The 21348-nt window shown below is 41.8% G+C and overlaps 1 protein-coding gene across 1 annotated transcript in view; it reads left to right on the top strand.

Moving 5' to 3' along the window:
* Positions 1-21348, top strand: part of LOC106573036 (tyrosine-protein phosphatase non-receptor type 9) — a 56968-nt gene that overhangs the window by 3369 nt on the left and 32251 nt on the right. Inside the window, exon 2 of the mRNA XM_014147655.2 lies at positions 18493-18636. Within this exon, the coding sequence (XP_014003130.1) occupies positions 18493-18636 (144 nt within the window). The remainder of the gene's footprint in view (positions 1-18492; positions 18637-21348) is intronic.

Here is a 21348-nt window from a genome sequence, read left to right as displayed (position 1 = left end):
CCGCTAGTCAGCACCTCTTCTAAACAGGTCAAGGGCTAGTACAGTTTATTTCGCCTCCAGAATCTCTAATGAACTTATCTTCTGTGGCGGACCTCATGAGAACCAGTTTCATCATAGTACATTATGGTTTTTGCGACTGCACTTGAAGAAACCGGATTGACTGACCTTCATGTCTTAAAGTAATGATGGACTGTCATTTCTCTTTGCTTATTTGAGCTGTTCTTGCCATAATATGGACTTGGTCTTTTACCAAATAGGGCTGTCTTCTGTATAATTATCTTCTGTATACTTCCTACCTCTGAGGAAGCACAGTTCCCGCTCAGCCCAGTCAAAACTGTTCGCTGCTCTGGCACCCCAATGGTGGAACAAACTCCCTCACGACGCCAGGACAGCGGAGTCAATCACCACCTTCCGGAGACACCTGAAACCCCACCTCTTTAAGGAATACCTAGGATAGGATAAAGTAATCCTTCTACCCCCCCCTTAAAAGATTTAGATGCGCTATTGTAAAGTGGTTGTTCCACTGGATATCATAAGGTGAATGCACCATTTTGTAAGTCGCTCTGGATAAGAGCGTCTGCTAAATGACTTAAATGTAATGTAAATGTATAACACCTCTACCTTGTCACAACACAACTGATTGGCTCAAACCCATTATAACAACGAAAGAAATTCAACAAATTACCTTTTTAACAAGGCACACCTGTTAATTGAAATGCATTCCAGGTGATTACCTCATGAAGCTTGTTGAGAGAATGCCAAGAGTGTGCAAAGCTATCATCAAGGCAAACAGTGACTACTTTGAAGAATATCAAATATACCATTTTATTTTGAATTGTTTAACACTTTTTGGTTACTACATGATTCCATATGTGTTATTTCATAGTTTTGATGTCTTCACTATTATTCTACAATGTACAAAATAGTAAAAATAAAGAAAAACCCTTGAATGAGTAGGTGTATCCAAACTTTTGACTGGTACTGTATATTTACGCAAAATATATATGGGGGATGCAGACAATTACATTGATGGAAGCCACAATCTATCTGCAATATTAAAGCTGATCTGCCCCCTAAAATATATCTATTTTTTTAAACAAATACCTAACTCAACAATGTTGTAAGTAGGAGAGATGCATTTTTTAAATTATTTGCCATGTATATAAAGCGCTCTGCACGTCATCGTTGTTAACAGTTGGAAAAATGGCACAGTGAGAGACAGGGAAGCGACTGCAGCGAAGTCCTGTATGGCAATACTTTTTGAGAAGTTAAATGAGAAGGTGATGAAATGCAAACTTTGTAAGGTGGATTTGAGCTACAGTGGTGGTACAGGTGCAATGCTGAAAGGGAGGCACCGTGATTCCCAACCCTTTGCTGGGATCAGTGCGATAAGGGACGGAGTGAGAATCGCAGTGCTGATTACAGAAAAGATTGCAGTTGATATGCAGCCATTGTTAATGGTAGAGGATGTCTGCTTCAATACCATAAGGGCATATCTAGAACCAGACTACAAGATGCCATCAAAAAACCAAACCTTGCTCTGCAAGTACAAAGCGCAAGCTCTCTACTGTGTACAGATTGTTGAACATCTATGAACACCCTGTCATACATCACTCCAACAAGCCATCACATTGATGAGAAGTCCCATGTACTGAGAACATGGAGGAGAGGCACACAACAGAGAACCTAAAACTGCATTCATACCATCGTTGCTGAGTGGGTGCGGGACAACAGTAAGTTGAGTGCCATCTGGTAGGTAGCCAGGACTGCGGTAGATTTAACTGCACTGCCCCCTAGCAGTCACACACAGGGCCATATATGAATTCATGTCATTTGATGAAATCAGTTAAAATGTTAAGATTATTATAATTATTTTTACATTTGTCACATCCCTAGCATATATACTCAACAAAAATATAAACGCAACATGTAAAGTGTTGGTCCCATATTTCATGAGCTGAAAGATCCCAGAAGTGTTCCATATCCACACAGCTTACTTTCTCTCAAATTATGTGCACACATTTGCAAAGAATCTGTCCACGTGACAGGTGTGGAATATCAAGAAGCTGATTTAACAGCATGATCATTACACAGGTGCACCTTGTGCTGGGGACAATAGAAGGCCACTCTCAAATGTGCAGGTTTGTCACACAACACAATGCCACAGATGTCTCAAGTTTTGAGGGAATGTGCAATTGACATGCTGACTGCAGATATGTCCACCAGAGCTGTTGACAGAGAATTTAATGTTAATTTCTCTACCGTAAACTGCCTCAGTCATTTTAGAGAATTTGGCAGTACTTCCAACCAGCCTCACAACTGCAGACCACGTGTAACCACACCAGCCCAGGACCTCCACATCTGGCTTCTTCACTTGCGGCATCATCTGAGTTCAGTCACCCGGACAGCTGATGAGTATTTGTGTCTGTAATAAAGCCCTTATGTTAGGAAAAATCTCATTCTGATTGGCTGGGCCTGGCTCCCCAGTGTCTGTGACCCTGCCCACTTGTGAAATCCATAGATTAGGCCTAATGAATTTATATCAATTGACTGATTTTCCTTATCAGCTGTAACTCAGTAAAATCATTGAAATTGTTACAAGTTGCGCTTATATTTTTGTTCAGTATAAGTTCTATATTGGTATAATTTTCACATATGTATAACATGGCAATCTCAATGTGCTTCAAAAAATAAACAAGCAATACATTATCATGATTAGGCTAGCTATAGTTAGTTCCACCAATAGAGGCCAAGTCTTTGAATGCATGCATCCTCCAAAGATGGAGAGGGACAGTTAATGATCAGAAGAAGGTGGTCTGGGAGATGGTTAATGAAGAGTCTGGTGATGATCATGTAGAGGGCTACACTGGGAACCAGCCAGAGTCATGTAGCTACTGGACCTCTCCTCCTTCACTCTTTGTAGCACCCACTTGGGTGATGCCTCAGCAGCTCTGGGTGACAGAATGCTCACCACCCACAGTTCAGAGTAGTAGCTAGTCGTCCTCACTACGAGCCCGCTGCCTAAGCACTGCATTTCTACTGCATCTCCCATTCCTCTCAAGCGTCATGTGACTCTTCAATTGGTGTTTTAAAAAGATCAGGAACCAGCAGCCAGGTGAAACAAAAAAGCTGGTACAGTGTGCAGATGCATCATTTACATTTTTTTTTGCCAGCTAGCCAAGCCAAAAAGAGTTGACCTGCCAGTTCATCTACAGATCTGTGGGTCAAAGCCACTATAAATATACAATAAAACTCAATGTTATCAAAAACAAAAAAGCTGATAATAATAAAAATAATAAAATGATATGTACATATTTCTCGGCTTAGGCTGCTACTAGGGCGCCATGGCAACTACAGAATTCGCATGCACATGTATAGTAACATGCTAAAATGTATCTTACCTGGATATGGTCCCATCATGATTACCCTCTGAGGGAATGCCTTGTCTCACATGAAGATATATGGGCTCGGTGTCTGGGTCTCCGGCAAGCACTTAGGTAGCGGCAAGTGGCCTGCAATGAGTTGGGAGTTGAACTTTCCTCGCAAGAAGATTCCCGCATCTCCCTCCTGACCAAATGCGCCCACGTCAATCATGGTGAAGCGGTACCTTGCGTCGCAGACTGCCATCGGGACCATTGAGAAAAAGCCGTTGTAGTACTCGATTGCCCGAGTTTACCAGAGCTCATATCCGAATATGTTTTCCGACAGCTCCTGCACAAAACTGATCATTCCATTGGCCCCAAAATGTCTGCCCATTTTACAGCAATTGCAATTCAAAAAGAGACGTTTGCTTCTGTGGCTAAAACCTAGTGTCATAAAGCATGTAACACCATACCAGGCTGACGTGTAGCTAGCTAGTATTTGTAAACTGGCGTTACACCGGATCGGAAGTTCAAAGTTTGATTTCAGCCCATTTTGCCGCTGAGGAATAAGCAACAAAATCCTGTGAGGGGCAAGCTACTGAAGCAAGTCGTCAAATCTGGCAGCCAACGTCCAAAAGTATTGAAAATGTCTTTTCCCACGTCAATGCTTCACATAGGTTGGACAAGAGACCTGTATTCTCCATTGTCCTCTCATGTAGTTTTCAGTGGACAAACGTAATTTTCTCCCTCGTTTTTATTCCGCCTCGTGAGTAGTAAGAGCATTTCAAGCTCTTCCAATTTGTAGAGATGTGTTTGCTTCTGTAGCTAGTTAAATCCTTAAGTAGCATAAGAAAGCATAGAACACCATACTAGCCATACATGTAGCTAGCTAGTATTTGTAAACAAAGGGCATATAGCACACCGGATCCGGAACTTAAAATGTCATCACTAGCTACAATCAAGCGCTTCAGACCCTCTTGCTTGGTAAGCTACTCGGGAACCCCAAGCCCCCTAGTGGATATACACTACTCAAGGCGGACTTCCTCTCTGGGTGGAACACGCTGATGAATAGGACAAAAGTGCGCGGTGCTAAAAAAAACATCTGACTCCGCCCATGCGCACGCACGTCCATCAGCGGAGTGAAGTGTGTAGAGACTCTTATCTGGGCACTTCATTTCTTCTGCAGGCCCAGCCATGGTGGAGGGCTGGAGGCTTGTAGGCTGGGTTATTAGCTCCTCAGCTTGGCTGGCTCCGGTTGTAGCAGGGGGCCTCTGGGGGACTGTGCTAGTATGGTGGAACTTCACTTTCAGGCAGCTGTTAAAAGCATTTCGACTGGACTGGAGTGATACTGCCATTGTGGGGTTAATTTGTGTGTGTTGGGGGAGGGGCAGGTAGTTGTCTCCCAGGAACCGTCACAGGAAGAAAAAGTGGGGGATAGAAAGAATGCAACATGACACTTCCTGTTTAGTATCAACTCGTGCCACATGGGACTGACTGGACTGAACATAATAGGATGGCACTTTCCACATGTGGCTAATGTCGAGAGAAGTGGATCAGCAATAATCATGATCATGTTACGTACGAATCACCCTTAACATTGTTATACTTATCAGCTCAAACATTTAGCAAGACTATAAGGCCTGCATTGTTTCTTTTAGATTCTGGCCTGTATGTCTTATGCTGTCAACGTAATCTGTTTTTTAACTTTCTTAAACAATGTAAAATGAAGATGCTGATGTTTTAAGAGCCAATCATTTAAAACATTTCCAATGACATTAGACTAGAACCTTGCTCTCGTTTCATAGCCTATATCTGTACTATGCAATTCTGGCCATTGCTGTGCACTTTTTTGTTATGTGTGCAATACTTGCATCACATCGTGTCCTACCTTGGGGGTTTTAATTGAATGAACAGGTCAGTCTTCTGGGTGATATGAGTCTTCTCAAGACCACATTGCTTTGAAATGGAACTCTTTAGAGGAGTCGCATATCTTTAGAGAGCTAGGGTGCCAAAATATTAAATCTAATTCGAAGCATGTTTCTGGGATAAGTACAAGGTTTAAGTGGTTTTCCACAGTAAGATTGTGCATTTGGATAAAAAAAAATACATTTTACAGTGTGAGACAAATAATTACAGCGGCATGGGCTACATATAATTTTCTGCTTCATCTTGTAAACTGGTGACCAGTTTTGATGGAATCGCCTAAGTTGCAAACCATTTCCATTATAATTGGTTTAGAAGGCGCTCTGCAGGATCATTTACCTGCATTAATCTTTTGATCTCAGAACTGTTTAATGGCTGTGTAGGCATTAATTAGCTAGCTTTGGGGTTTCATGTTTTTCACTCTCTCAGAAGGAAGGGAGTTTTCAGCTAAATTTGACCCACTGAGATCAAGCTAGCACGTGACATCATATCATCCAAAGTGTCACCGCCAGAAAGAATGAAAATGTATATGTACAAAAAAGTATTTTAGGATTTGAATTCTTCCTAAGCCTTTTGACACTATTTTTGTCGCAGGTCAAGGTCACGTGGTAATGGAGTCACACTCCCACTAAATATAAATGGCCATATATTTTTTGCAATCAGGGCCAAGTCTTAATGTGATATACAGTGCTTTCAGAAAGTATTCACACCCCTTGACTTTTTCCACAATTTGTTGTTACAGCCTGAATTTAAAATATATATTTTTCAGTGGCCTACACAAAGTGAAATAATGTGTTTTGAAATTTTTACAAATTAATTGCAAATGAAAAGCTGAAATGTCTTGACTCAAGTATTCAACCCCTTTATGGCATGCCTACAGTGGCAAGAATAAGTATGTGATCCCTTTGGAATGACTTGGATTTCTGTATAAATTAGTCATAAAATGTGATCTGATCTTCATCTTAGTCACAGCAATAGACAAACACAGTGTGCTTAAACTAATAACACACAAATTATTGTATTTTTCTTGTCTATATTGAATACATAATTTAAACATTCACATTGTAGGTTGGAAAAAGTATGTGAACCCCTAGGCAAATTGGAGTCAGGAGTCTGCTAACCTTGACTCCAATCGATGAGATGAGATTGGAGATGTTGGTTAGAGCTGCTCTGCCCTATATGAAAGTTTTGAGTTTCCTATTCACAAGAAGCATTACCTGATGTGAGCCATGCCTCGAACAAAAGAGATCTCAGAAGACCAAAGATTAAGAATTGTTGACTTGCATAAAGCTGGAAAGCGTTACAAAAGTATCTCTAAAAGCCTTGATGTTCATCGGGCCACGGTAAGACACATTGTCTATAAATGGAGAAAGTTCAGCACTGTTGCTACTATCCCTAGGAGTGGCCATCCTGCAAAGATGACCGCAAGAGCACAGTGCGGAATGCTCAATGAGGTTAAGAAGAATCCTAGTGTCAGCTAAAGACTGACAGAAATCTCTGGGACATGCTAACATCTCTGTTGACGAGTCTACAATACGTAAAACACTAAACAAGAATTGTGTTCATGGGAGGACACCACAGAAGAAGCCGCTGCTGTAAAATATTCTGTGGACAGATGAAACTACAGTGGAGTTGTTTGGAAGGAACACACACTATGTGTGGAGAAAAAAAGGCACAGCACACCAACATCAAAACTTCATCCCAACTGTAAAGTATGGTGGAGGGAGCATCATGGTTTGGGGCTGCTTTGCTGCCTCAGGGCTTGGACAGCTTGCTATCATCGAAGGAAAAATGAATTCCCAAGTTTATCAAGACATTTTGCAGGAGAATGTTAGGCTACCTGTCCGCCAATTGAAGCTCAACAGAAGTTGGGTGACGCAACAGGACAGTGACCCAAAACGGAAGTAAATCAACAAGAGAATGGCTTCAACAGAAGAAAATACACCTTCTGGACCAGTCAGAGTCCTGACCTCAACCCAACTTAAAATGCTGTGGGTCAACCAGTTGTTAAATCCAAGGGTTCACATTCTTTTTCCACCCTACACTGAATGTTTACACGTTGTGTTCAATAAAGACATGGAAATGTATAATTGTTTGTGTTATTAGTTTAAGCAGACTGTGTTTGTCTATTTTTGTGACTTAGATGAAGATCAGATCTTGTTGGTAGAGGGGTGAATTTAAAAAGCATGGTGTATATAAAGCATATAATTACACTTTGGATGATGTATCAATACACCCAGTCACTACAAAGATACTGGCTTTTTCCTAACTCAGTTGCCAGAGGGGATTTCACCACTAGGCCAATGGTGACTTTAAAACAGTTTGTTTAATGGCTGTGATAGGAGAACTGAGGATGGATCAACAACATTGTAGTTATTCCAAAATACTAACCTAATTGATAGAGGGAAAAGAAGGAAGTCTGTACAGAATAAAAATATTCCAAAACATGCATCCTGTTTGCAACAAGGCAGGAAGGCCCCGATCCCAACCTGAGTTAAGCGTACGTAAATAGAACGTATTCGCTTTTTATGCACTTTTCTCTTCCTATTCTGACCTTGAACTTAAGCATGCTATTCACCTGCTATTCATTTGAGGTGGGGCTAGAACAAATTAAGGTGTGGTGGAAATGTATCTACAGATACGCCGTATTTTGACCATTACTTCATTCCCTCATTCCACCACCTTTACGCATGTGGAAACTATGAATAAGGTTGATCGAACCGGCCGGTTCCAAGTGGAAAAAGCTTTTTTTATCATTTTTTTTATTCGAAATAACAGCATTCTCCATGTGCTGTAATTTAGAAATTGTTAAGAGCTAGGTAAATTAGTAATCCATTTGGAGAAGGGAATTGTAAATACACATTTTTCCCTTATTATCCCTGGAGACAGATGTGAAACCAGCCATATGGAAGCAAACTGAAGATCATATCAACAGGACATGTATTGCGGCCCCTTTTCAACAGGATATAAATAGATGTGCCGTTAATCTGAATTTTTATTGTGTGCCTTCATAACGTGTGTGGATGAAAATTTGGAGACCTAGGCTTCTGTAGGGATGGACCTGTCGAGGTTGATGTATGTGCTTTAGAATGTTTTGATTATATGCCAGGGCCTTTATCAGTTTTATTTTACAATTTGAATTATGTTAAATATTAGCCACTATCAAGAGCCACAGTCAGTAATACCACATACATTTATTTTTGCATCATTGCATTCCATTTACTTTTCTTTCCTCTGTCACGTCCTTTTCAGTTGTTCCTGAGGTTTTTTAGCAGTAGTGGATCATAGTAGGCCACATGTCCCAATAATTTGGGACATGTAGCCTATTTGAATCATTGTGGAACTCAGATCACACGTAGCAGGTTAAACCTGAAGCCTGGCGCACGGTTCATGATGAATGGACCTGTGTTATACAGTTCCACGAGTAGTGAGAATTAGGGTAGGATTATTGTTCAAACCCTATTGTATACTTCTTATTTTTTTGCCCCCACCTTCCAATATTATATGGATTGAATATGACAATTTTCAGGATGAATCAATCCATTTATTTATTTTATTCATCAATTTATTTTCTGTGAAGGCTCTCCAACCCATTTTTTGTATTTTATTATTCATACAGACTTTCCTAACCCTAAGATTTGCCTAAACAATCTACAAGATCAAAGTATTTTAAAATCTACCAGTTGGTGTTGAAACTGAGACAAATATGCATAGATTGCTTCTTTCATTGATCACTATATTCTGGCCTGTTTTCTCTCTATTCTATTGTCTCACAAAATTATAATTAAAGATACACTGTATTTAAAGGGATGGCTTAAGCTAAATGTACTGAAAACCCCATTGAATGAAAACTCCACGAGAAAATCTGTTGGCCAGCAAGTGGGAGGGTTTTTAGCGGTTGAATTACATTTATTCAGAGTGTGCAAGGTAGCCACACCTGCAGAGCACGTTATGTCATTGAAAAAGGTAAGTCTAAATACCAAATACTGAGAAGTGCATAGGTGCCTTTTTCTAAGTCTGGAACGTGCCCTAAAGTAATACAGCAAAAAATTTGGCAAAGCAATTCACTTTTTGTCCTGAATACAAAGTGTTGTGTTTAGGAAAAATCCAATACAACAAACACATTACTGAGTACCACTCTTCATATTTTCAAGCATAGTGATGACTGCATCATGTTATGGGTATGCCTGAAATTGTTCAGGACTGGGGAGTTTTTGAGGATAAAAAAATAAACGCAATGGAGCTGAACACAGGCAAAATCCTAGAGGAAAACCTGGTTGTCTGCTTTTCATCACATACTGGAATAAGTGATGTGGAAAGCTCTTCGAGACTTAAACAGGAAGACTCACAGCTGTAATTGCTCCCAATGGTGACTCTAACATGTATTGACTGAATACATTTTCCAAACTTTCTACAAACCTGTTTTTGATTGAGAGGATCTGCGGAGGAGAATGGGTGAAACTCCCCAAATACAGGTGTGTGTGTGTGTGTGTGTGTGTGTGTGTGTGTGTACAGAGCCTTCGGAAAGTATTCAGACCCGTTGACCTTTTTCACATTTCGTTACGTTACAGCCTTATTCTAAAATGTATTAGATCGGTTTATCCCCTCACAATCTACATACAATACCCTGTAATGATGAAGCAAAAACTGTTTTTTAGAATATTTTGCTAATAAAAATAAATGTTTTACATTTACATAAGTATTCAGACCCTTTACTCAGTACTTTGTTGAAGCACCTTTTGGTGACGATTACAGCATTGATTCTTCTTGGATATGACGCAACAAGCTTGGCACACCTGTATTTGGGTGGTTTCTCCCATTCTCTGCAGATCCTCTCAAGCTCTGTTAGGTTGGATGGGTAGCATTGATGCACAGCTACAGTGGCTTGTGAAAGTATTCACCCTCCTTGGCATTTTTCCTATTTTGTTGCCTTACAACCTGGAATTACAACCCCAAATCAATACTTTGTAGAGCCACCTTTTGCAGTAATTACAGCTGCAAGTCTCTTGGGATATGTCTCTACAGTTGTGGGCAAAAGTTTTGAGAATGACACAAATATATATTTTCACAAAGTTTGTTACCTCAGTTTGTATGATGTCAATTTGCATATACTCCAGAATGTTATGAAGAGTGATCAGATGAATTGCAAAGTCCCTCTTTGCCATGCAAATGAACTGAATCCCCCAAAAACATTTCCACTGCATTTTAGCCCTGCCACAAAAGGACCAGCTGACATCATGTCAGTGACTCTCTCGTTAACACAGGTGTGAGTGTTGACGAGGACAAGGCTGGAGATCACTCTGTCATGCTGATTGAGTTTGAATAACAGACTGGAAGCTTCAAAAGGAGGGTGGTGCTTGGAATCATTGTTCATCCTCTGTCAAAAATGGTTACCTGCAAGGAAACACGTGCCGTCATCATTGCTTTGCACAAAAAGTGCTTCACAGGCAAGGATATTGCTGCCAGTAAGATTGCACCTAAATCAACCATTTATTGGATCATCAAGAACTTCAAGGAGAGCGGTTCAATTGTTGTGAAGAAGGCTTCAGGGAGCCCAAGAAAGTCCAGCAAGCGCCAGGACCGTCTCCTCAATTTGATTCAGCTGCGGGATCGGGGCACCACCAGTACAGAGCTTGCTCAGGAATGGCAGCAGGCAGGTGTGAGTGCATCTGCACGCACAGTGAGGCGATGACTTTTGGAGGATGGCCTGGTGTCTTTGAAGGGCAGCAAAGAAGCCACTTCTCTCCATGAAAAACATCAGGGACAGACTGATATTCTGCAAAACGTACAGGGATTGGACTGCTGAGGACTGTGGTAAAGTCATTTTCTCTGACGAATCCCCTTTCCGATTGTTTGTTTGGGGCATCCGGAAAAAAGCTTGTCTGGAGAAGACAAGGTGAGTGCTACCATCAGTCCTGTGTCATGCCAACAGTAAAGCATCCTGAGACCATTTATGTGTGGGTTGCTTATTAGCCAAGGGAGTGGGCTCACTTACAATTTTGCCTAAGAACACAGCCATGAATAAAGAATGGTACCAACACATCCTCCGAGAGCAACTTCTCCCAACCATCCAGGAACAGTTTGGTGATGAACAATGCCTTTTCCAGCATGATTGAACACCTTGCCATAAGGCAAAAGTGCTAACTAAGTGGCTCGGGGAACAAAACTTCGATATTTTGGGTCCATAGCCAGGAAACTCCCCAGACCTTAATCCCATTGAGAACTTGTGGTCAATCCTCAAGAGGCGGGTGGACAAACAAAAACCCACAAATTCTGTCAAACTCCAAGCATTGATTATGCAAGAATGGGCTGCCATCAGTCAGGATGTGGCCCAGAAGTTAATTGACAGCATGCCAGGGCGGATTGCAGAGGTCTTGAAAAAGAAGGGTCAACACTGCAAATATTGACTCTTGGCATCAACTTCATGTAATTGTCAATAAAAGCCTTTGACACGTATGAAATGCTTGTAATTATACTTCAGTATTCCATAGTTACATCTGACAAAAATATCTAATGACACTGAAGCAGCAAAGTTTGTGTAAATTAATATTTGTTTAATTCTCAAAACTTTTGTCCATGACTGTATAAGCTTGTCACATCTAGTCATTGGGATTTTTGCCCATTCTTCAAGGCAAAACTGCTCCAGCTCTTTCAAGTAGGATGGGTTCCGCTGGTTTACAGCAATCTTTAAGTCAGACCACAGATTCTTAATTGGATTGAGGTCTGGCCTTTGACTAGGCCATTCCCAAGACTTAAAAATGTTTCCCCTTAAACCACTGGAGTGTTGCTTTCGCAGTATGCTTAGGGCCATCGCCCTGCTGGAAGGTGAACCTCCATCCCAGTCTCAAATCTCTGGAAGACAAACAGGTTTCCCTCGAATTTCCCTGTATTTAGCGCCATCCATCATTCCTTCAATTCTGACCAGTTTCCCAGTCCCTGCCAATGGAAAAACATCCCCACAGCATGATGCTGCCACCACCATGCTTCACTGTGGGGATGTTCTCGGGGTGATGAGAGGTGTTGGGTTTGTGCCAGACATAGCATTTTCCTTGATGGCCAAAAAGTTCAATTTAATCTCATCTCACCAGAGTACCTTCTTCTGTATGTTTGGGGAGTCTCTTGCATGCCTTATGGTGAACACCACCAAATGTGTTTGCTTATTTGTTCTTTAAGAATAATTTTTGGGCCACTCTTCCGTAAAGCCCACCTCTGTGGAGTGTACGGCTTAAAGTGGTCCAATCGACAGATACTCTAATCTCGACTGTGGCGTTTTGCAGCTCCTTTAGGGTTATCTTTGGTCTCTTTGTTGCCTCTCTGATTAATGCCCTCCTTGCCTGGTCCATGAGTTTTGGTGGGCGGCCCTCTCTTGGCAGGTTTGTTGTGGTGCCATATTCTTTCAATTTTTTAATATTGGATTTAATGGTGCTCTGTGGGATGTTCAAAGTTTTGGATTTTTTTATAACCCAACCCTGATCTGTACTTCTCCACAATTTTGTCCCTGAAATGTTTGGAGAGCTCCTTGTTCTTCATGGTGCCTCTTGCTTGGTGGTGCCCCTTGCTTAGTGGTGTTGCAGACTGTGTATATATACAGTGGGGGGGAAAAGTATTTGATCCCCTGCTGATTTTGTACGTTTGCCCACTTACAAAGAAATGATCAGTCTATCATTTTAATGGTAGGTTTATTTGAACAGTGAGAGACAGAATAACAACAAAAAAATCCAGAAAAACGCATGTCAAAAATGTTATAAAATTATTGTGATCATGTGACACTTAGATTGCACACAGATGGACTTTATTTAACTAATTATGTCACTTCTGAAGGTAATTGGTTGCACCAGATCTTATTTAGGGGCTTCATAGCAAAGTGGGTGAATACATATGCACGCACCACTTTAACGTTGTTTTTTTTACTTCACTAATTTGGACTATTTTGTGTGTGTCCATTACATGAAATCCAAATAAAAATCAATTTAAATTTAAATTACAGGGTGTAATGCAACAAAATAGGAAACATGCCAAGGGTGATTCATATTTTTGCTTTCAGGTCTCTCCAGAGATGTTTGATCGGGTTCAAGTCCGGGCTCTGGTTGGGTCTCAAGGACATTTAGAGACTTGTCCCGAAGCCACTCCAGCGTTGTCTTGGCTGTGTGCTTAGGATCGTTGTCCTGTTGCACGGTGAACCTTCACCCCAGTCTGAGGACCTGAGTGCTCTGGAGCAGGTTTTCATCAAGGATCTCGCTGTACTTTGCTCCGTTCATATTTGCCTCGATCCTGTCTTGTCTCCCAGTCCCTGCCGCTGAAAAATATCCCCACAGGATGATGCTGCCACCACCATGCTTCAAGCGTGGTGGGGGCAGCATCATCCAATGGGGATATCCTTGAGTGGTCCATCCAGAGCCCGGACTTGAACCTAATCGAACATCACTGGAGAGACCTGAAAATCGCTGTGCAGCGATGCTCCCTATCCAACCTGACAGCTAGAGGATCTGCAGAGGAGAATGGGAGAAACTCCCCAAATTCAGGTGTGCCAAGCTTTTAGCGTCATTCCCAAGAAGACTCTAGGCTGTAATCGCTGCCAAAGGTGCTTTAACGAAGTACTGAGTAAAGGGTCTGAATACTTATGTAGTTGTGATATTTCAGTTATTTATTTATAAGAACCTGTTTTTACTTTGTCATTATGGGGTATTGTGTGTAGTTTGAGGGGGGAAAACAACAATTTAATGCATTTTAGTATAAGGCTTTAACATAACAAATGTGGAAAAAGTCAAGGGGTCTGAATACGTTCCAAATGCACTGTAAATCCATGGAAATGTTTTTACACATTCAGGCCTAAGTCTTGAGTTCTTAGAATGTTTGGTGGCTGACTAGATTTGGACTGGATTGAGCATTGTATAGACAGCGGTGACTGTTCAAATACAGACCAAACTGTACTCCTATTGCTTGAATGGATACTCTGATGGTAGAATTGGGCTGGGAATGCTCAACTGATGTATGAACTAGAGCCAAACAGATGCATCCTTTCACCGATATTATCGGCCACTGTTGGCCTTTTACCGATACCGGACAATAATTCCACCAATAACGGAAATTCAATAAATATGATGGAAAAAGGGAATCTCAAGCTTATCTGAACCCTTGCAGCCATTCCTATGGTGTCATTATTGTCACAATGTAAGAAGTCAACATTTGAAGTATATTTCTTGGATAATTGCTGTTTTGGATGGCAATTTATGAGAACTCAGTGTGGAAAAGATGTTCCTTTTTTCATTTCCCTGCTTTTAACAATATATCGCCAGATGTGTAGGTATTGGAAAGGTTTTTCCTCAAAAAAATCTATCGTTTTGAACCCAAATAAAAAAAACAGATTGGTCGGGCTTTAATATGAACTCTGTCACTTGCGGTTCGTATATCGTTCAGACTGTTTGAAATGTGCAGTCTCTGTCTACTCACTTGATATTGATTGACTCTCCCCTCTCCGTGTGAGCCAAAGATAACTTCCTGACTAATATTAACCTAACTACTAATGTCTGATAGCTGCTCTCTCTCCCTCTCTCTCCTTGATATCTTAGGCTTTTAAGGAGAATCAACAGACTTTGGGCAGAGTATATGGGAAGGCTGTGACCTCTTCATAGAGAAAGCAGTCAAGTTTGGTTTTATGCCGATGGATCGAGATCCGTAAGAGCGGAGGATTTGCATTGAAAAGAAAATGGCTCACAAATGTTTGTTTTTATTACAGCATGTGTAACCAGCAGAACCCCCATTTTGAGGAAGTGCATACTGAATTCCTCAAAGATATGTAAATATTTGCACGTATCGTCTTGATTCACAGAATTTGTGCCAGAATATTTCCTTCAAAGTAGAACTCTTTGTTTAGACCTAATTCTTATGACTGCTATAAACTGTAGCTAAGCAAACAGGCCCAGAATCTGTGTTGGGGACACTCGGGGTCCATAGACTACTTTTTAGGAATCCGTTCCTGCACCTAGGTACATTTCTAATTCAGGTGGACTATCTTGAAGTCAATAATGGGTCCTCCTCTTGGTTCGACTTCAAGTGTGAACTGTGAAGGTTCAATGTTTTTTGGGGGAGATGACTCCAAAATAATAGATTCCTTGACTCTTTGCCTGTCATCTCCCGATGTCGACTCCCATTTCTGGGTGACAGGCTTAGATTCCTCTAGGAATCAACTCCTAAGATTCAATATTTTTGCATCTGCGGAGACTGAGTATTTAGTAGTGGTTTCTTTGCAGCAATTTAACCATGAAGGCCTGATTTGGCTCAAACGCATTAAGGAAAGAAATTCCACAAATGAACTTTTAACAAGGCACACCTGTTAATTGAAATGCATGCCAGGTGACTACCTCATGAAGCTGGTTGAGAGAATGCAAGAGTGTGCAAAGCTGTCATCAAGGCAAAGGGTGGCTACTTGGAATCGACTGGAATCGAATCCCGGTAGTTGGGCTCTTTGAATAGCATCAAGACTAGCATCCCTTCATCTGCTCTGGGAGTCCAGGGTTCCTGGTTGAATTTTATGTAGAGTCAAATCGATATATAAGTTGATCAACATTATCGCCCGATATTAGCTAAAAAGAATGACTGATATATATCGAATTTGCCTTTAAACCACCAATATTGTTTACATAGAGTTAACAATAAAGTATCATGTTAAACCAGAGCACTTTAAAATGTACTGATAATCTGATATTACATATAGGCCCACTTCCTTTAGTTAAAAACCACCTGCATCCAGAGGAAATGCTTTGTACATGAGATGTCTTAAAGGACCGGGCCAATATGACGCTTGCTTTGATTTACCAGTTAAAATAATTGAATGATACACAGGGCAACAAACATCCGAATGAGAATGAAACAATCACATGGTGAAAACTCGCCAATGCAGCCACACAGTGAGATTTTTTTTTTTTTTCACAATTATGTAGTTAAAAGTTAGCTTCCTCCTCGGCTTTTAGTGGTTTGAATAGTGCTGGAGCCTCTGACGTGCATCAGTTTGTCTTTGAAATCCAGAGCTTTGTGAGAGGAGGACAGTGGCATCCTGTCCTTTTCAGCTCTGCTCATCAGTAGCTTTCTGTATTCGTGAAGAGTTTCTGACTCCCCATAGTTGACTTCCCCCTCTCGCTGGCTGGGGAAGCGGAACTTGCTCTGAGCGTGAGCTTTCATTAGCCTCTATCTTCTGTGACAGCTCGCTGGTGCTGCCTGGCTGGGCTCGCCCACCAACAAAATTCCGGAAGCATTTTGGGAGGACATAGACAGAGAGGGTGTGCACGCTTAGATTGGTCTCTTTGCTAGCTGAAACATAATATAGCTGGGGATTCTCTAGTGCCTTTTCACACAACTGTAGATTTCAATACTGATAGTGTTATTCAATACTGATAGTGTTATTAAACTATTTTTGTCCAAATGTGTTGGTTAAATATTTAGTTATTCTATTGAATGGGTATAATGGGGAAGTTTGAAGAAGCTTTGAATGAGCACCTTCAGGCCTGGTGTCTGGAGTGGAAGATGGCGTGATATGAGAGACAGGTCCACCTTGACAGTCAGCTATCAGATAAAGGGATGAAATTCTGAAAAGACTCAATATTGAAATCTAGCACCTAGGTAATGTTATTTTTCATAGCTTTCTTCTATAAAACATTAACTCTATGCACATTACTTTTTACTCTTTGAAAAACATTACGTTGATCTTGTTTATCTTGTACGCTTGTTTATTCCATGTAACTCTGTGTTGTTGTTTGTGTCGCACTGCTTTGCTTTATCTTGGCCTGGTCCCAGTTGTAAATGAGTACTTGTTCTCAACTAGCTTACCTGGTTAAATAAAGGTGAAATAAAAAAATATCAACTCAGCCTTGTAGTTCATAAAGAATGCATAGGTAACTGAGCTGAGTGCTGAAATGGGAATTTTGTGTACATAGTTATATAATTGATTGGGTAAATCAATATGAGAAAAAACAGTCCCAGGCAGTGTTCATGTAAAATGATGCTGCCGTAATCACTTACCTAAAGGTAATTTTGCTAAACCTTCCTAGTGGCCAAAGTGTGTGTCTGTCCATCTTTGTGTAAAGTGTGTGTGCACATGGGTGTGCGTGACATCTATACTGAACAAAAATATAAAAGCAACCTGCAACAATTGCAAGATTTTACTGAGTTACAGTTCATATAAGGAAATCAGTCAATTTAAATTAATTCATTAGGCCCTAATCCACCCACTGGGGAGCCAGGCCCAGCCAATCAGAGTGAGTTTTTCCCCACAAAAGTGCTTTATTATTCTTGATATGCCACACCTGTCGGGTGGATGGATTATCTTGGCAAAGGAGAAATGATCGCTAACAGGGATATAAACAAATTTGTGCATTAAATTTGAGAGAAATACGCTTTTTGTGCGTCAAACATTTTGGGTATTTTTTTATTTCAGCTCATGAAACATGGGACCTACAATTTACGTGTTGCGTTTTATATTTTTATTCAGTGTCCATTCATTTTTGTTTAAGACCCTATTCCTTAAATCAAGTGCAAGAACGCACACAATTTCTTGAAACGGATGCTGATGGTGCAATCTTGGATCTCAATAATTTAACCATAACTATTCAAGATTGGAGGACTGCAAGTCTGTTTTCTGCATACAAGCTCAGTGTATTTTTTTATGGCAGGTTTGATAGAGGTAGGGTTTATGGAATCCAAGTTGTTCTGATTAGATTAATAGCCCAGCACGTTTTACTCAACTGCTAGTCCCAGCTAACAAAAGGCTTGGAAGTACAGAAATGTGGAAGCACAAAGTGCTATGCCTACAATTAGAACCTCTGTTTTTGTTGGTATCATATTTTTTCATGCAGCCAAGTCACCTGTCTTCCAACACCCTTTCTCTCTTTATGAAATTAAATGCTCTTTCATGGTAAAGGCCATACGGACACCATACACCAACACCACTTCCTCATAGGATGTATCATTTTTAACTTCTTCTTTCACTTCTTCTAGTCTCTTTTATCTCTGTGGAGTGAGTACATAGGTTGTGTCCCAAATGGCACCATATTCCCTATATAGTGCACTACCTTTGACCAGGGCCCATAGGACTCTGATCAAAGGAAATGCACTATATATGGAAAAGGGTGCCATTCAAAAGCAGTGTGCTAGGGAATATGGTGCCGTTTGGGACACAGTCATGGTGTGTGGCCGCATCTCTGTGTGTTTTTAGGCTACCAAACAGTTTCTGGAGGAAATCAACAAGTGGACCACTCAGCATGGAGTGTCCCAGCTGTCCTGGGAAGTGGCCGTCAAGTTCCTCATGGCGCGCAAGTTCGACGTGCTGCGAGCCATTGAGCTCTTCCACAGCTACAGGGTAAGTGTATGTATGTATGCATGCATGCATGCATGCATGCTTGTCAGTGGTGGCTGGTAACTTGTAAAGTTAGGGAGAAAGATGGTTAATTTATTTTTAAATAAACATTTTAGGAGCATTGTTTATATTTTTGTTATGTCTTTTTTTCCTCAATTTTGAGGGGGACAATCCTCCTCTTCCTCCCTTATCTTGGCAAAGGAATAATTCTCATTAACATGGATATAAACAAATTGGTGCACCAAATTTGAGAGAAATAAGCTTTTTGTGCATATGGAACATTTCTGGGATCTTTTTATTTCAGCTCATGAAACATTGGACCAAGACTTTACATGTTGCGTTGATGCACTATATATACACTGCTCAAAAAAATAAAGGGAATTAAACAACACAATGTAACTCCAAGTCAATCACACTTCTGTGAAATCAAACTGTCCACTTAGGAAGCAACACTGATTGACAATACATTTCACATGCTGTTGTGCAAATGGAATAGACAACAGGTGGAAATTATAGGCAATTAGCAAGACACCCCCAATAAAGGAGTGGTTATGCAGGTGGGGACCACAGACCACTTCTCAGTTCCTATGCTTCCTGGCTGATGTTTTGGTCACTTTTGAATGCTGGCGGTGCTTTCACTCTAGTGGTAGCATGAGACGGAGTCTACAACCCACACAAGTGGCTCAGGTAGTGCAGCTCATCCAGGATGGCACATCAATGCGAGCTGTGGCAAGAAGGTTTGCTGTGTCTGTCAGCGTAGTGTCCAGAGCATGGAGGCGCTACCAGGAGACAGGCCAGTACATCAGGAGACGTGGAGGAGGCCGTAGGAGGACAACAACCCAGCAGCAGGACCGCTACCTCCGCCTTTGTGCAAGGAGGAGCAGGAGGAGCACTGCCAGAGCCCTGCAAAATGACATCCAGCAGGCCACAAATGTGCATGTGTCTGCTCAAACGATCAGAAACAGACTCCATGAGGGTGGTATGAGGGCCCGACGTCCACAGGTGGGGGTTGTGCTTACAGCCCAACACCGTGCAGGACGTTTGGCATTTGCCAGAGAACACCAAGATTGGCAAATTCGCCACTGGCGCCCTGTGCTCTTCACAGATGAAAGCAGGTTCACACTGAGCACATGTGACAGAGTCTGGAGACGCCGTGGAGAATATTCTGCTGCCTGCAACATCCTCCAGCATGACCGGTTTGGCGGTGGGTCAGTCATGGTGTGGGGTGGCATTTCTTTGGGGGGGCAGCACAGCCCTCCATGTGCTCGCCAGAGGTAGCCTGACTGCCATTAGGTACTGAGATGAGATCCTCAGACCCCTTGTGAGACCATATGCTGGTGCGGTTGGCCCTGGGTTCCTCCTAATGCAAGACAATGCTAGACCTCATGTGGCTGGAGTGTGTCAGCAGTTCCTGCAAGAGGAAGGCATTGATGCTCTGGACTGGCCCGCCCGTTCCCCAGACCTGAATCCAATTGAGCACATCTGGGACATCATGTCTCGCTCCATCCACCAACGCCACGTTGCACCACAGACTGTCCAGGAGTTGGCGGATGCTTTAGTCCAGGTCTGGGAGGAGATCCCTCAGGAGACCATCCGCCACCTCATCAGGAGCATGCCCAGGCGTTGTCAGCACATTCAACTATGTAAAGAAAAAAGTATTTAATAAGATTATTTCATTCATTCAGATGTAGGATGTGTTATTTTAGTGTTCCCTTTATTTTTTTGAGCAGTATACAAAGTATGTGGAAACTTAGCCAAATCCGCTATTTCAGCCACACCCGTTGATGACAGGTGTATACAATCCAGCAGACAGCCATGCAATCTCCATAGACAAACATTGGCAGTAGAATGGCCTTTCTGAAGAGCTCAGTGACTTTCATTGTGGCACCGTCATAGGATGCCACCTTTCCAACAAATCAGTTTGTGAAATGTCCCCCCCACATTCTGAAATTGCATTTTTGTCCTCCCCAGTTTTATCATTGGAATGTGATACAAAACGAGGCAACGGTGTGCTTTAGGACCATGCGGACGCCTCCGAGCAGTCAGGAAGGTTGTTTGGAGTGTTTATCCGACTGGATAAAAAAAGTAATAGGTTATTATGTCCTACCCCCCCCCACTTCTAAAACCGGAGTTGCACCCCTGAGTGCTGTTATTGTGAAGTGGAAACGTTTAGGAGCAACATTGTTAGGTCACACAAGCTTACAGAACGGGACCGGCGGGTGCTGATGCGCATAGCGTGTAAAAATTGTCTGTCCTCGGTTGCAACACTCACTACCGAGTTCCAAACTGCCACTGGAAGCAACGTCAGCAGTACTGTTCGTCGGGAGCTTAATGAAAGGGGTTTCCGTGGCCGAGCAGCCGCACACAAGCATAAGATCACCATATGCAATGCCAAGTGTTGGCTGGAGTGGTGTAAAGCTCGCCACCATTGGACTCTGGAGCAGTGGCAACGCGTTCTCTGGAGTGACCATCTGGCAGTCCAAAGAACAAATCTGGGTTTGGCGAATGCTACCTGCCCAAGTGCATAGTGCCAACTGTAAAGTTTGGTGGAGGAGGAGTAATGGTCTGGGGCTGTTTTTCATGGTTCTGGATTGGCACCCTAGTTCCAGTGAAGGGAAATCTTAATGCTACAGCATACAATGACATTATATATAATTCCGTGCTTCCAACTTTGTGGTAAAAGTTTGGGGAAGGCCCTTTCCTGTTTCAGCATGA

The sequence above is a fragment of the Salmo salar genome, chromosome ssa16, assembly GCF_905237065.1.
Source record: "Salmo salar chromosome ssa16, Ssal_v3.1, whole genome shotgun sequence".
Classification (NCBI taxonomy): domain Eukaryota; kingdom Metazoa; phylum Chordata; class Actinopteri; order Salmoniformes; family Salmonidae; genus Salmo; species Salmo salar.
The sequence above is the reverse complement of the archived record's forward strand: the minus strand, read 5'-3'. Positions and strand labels throughout refer to the sequence as shown.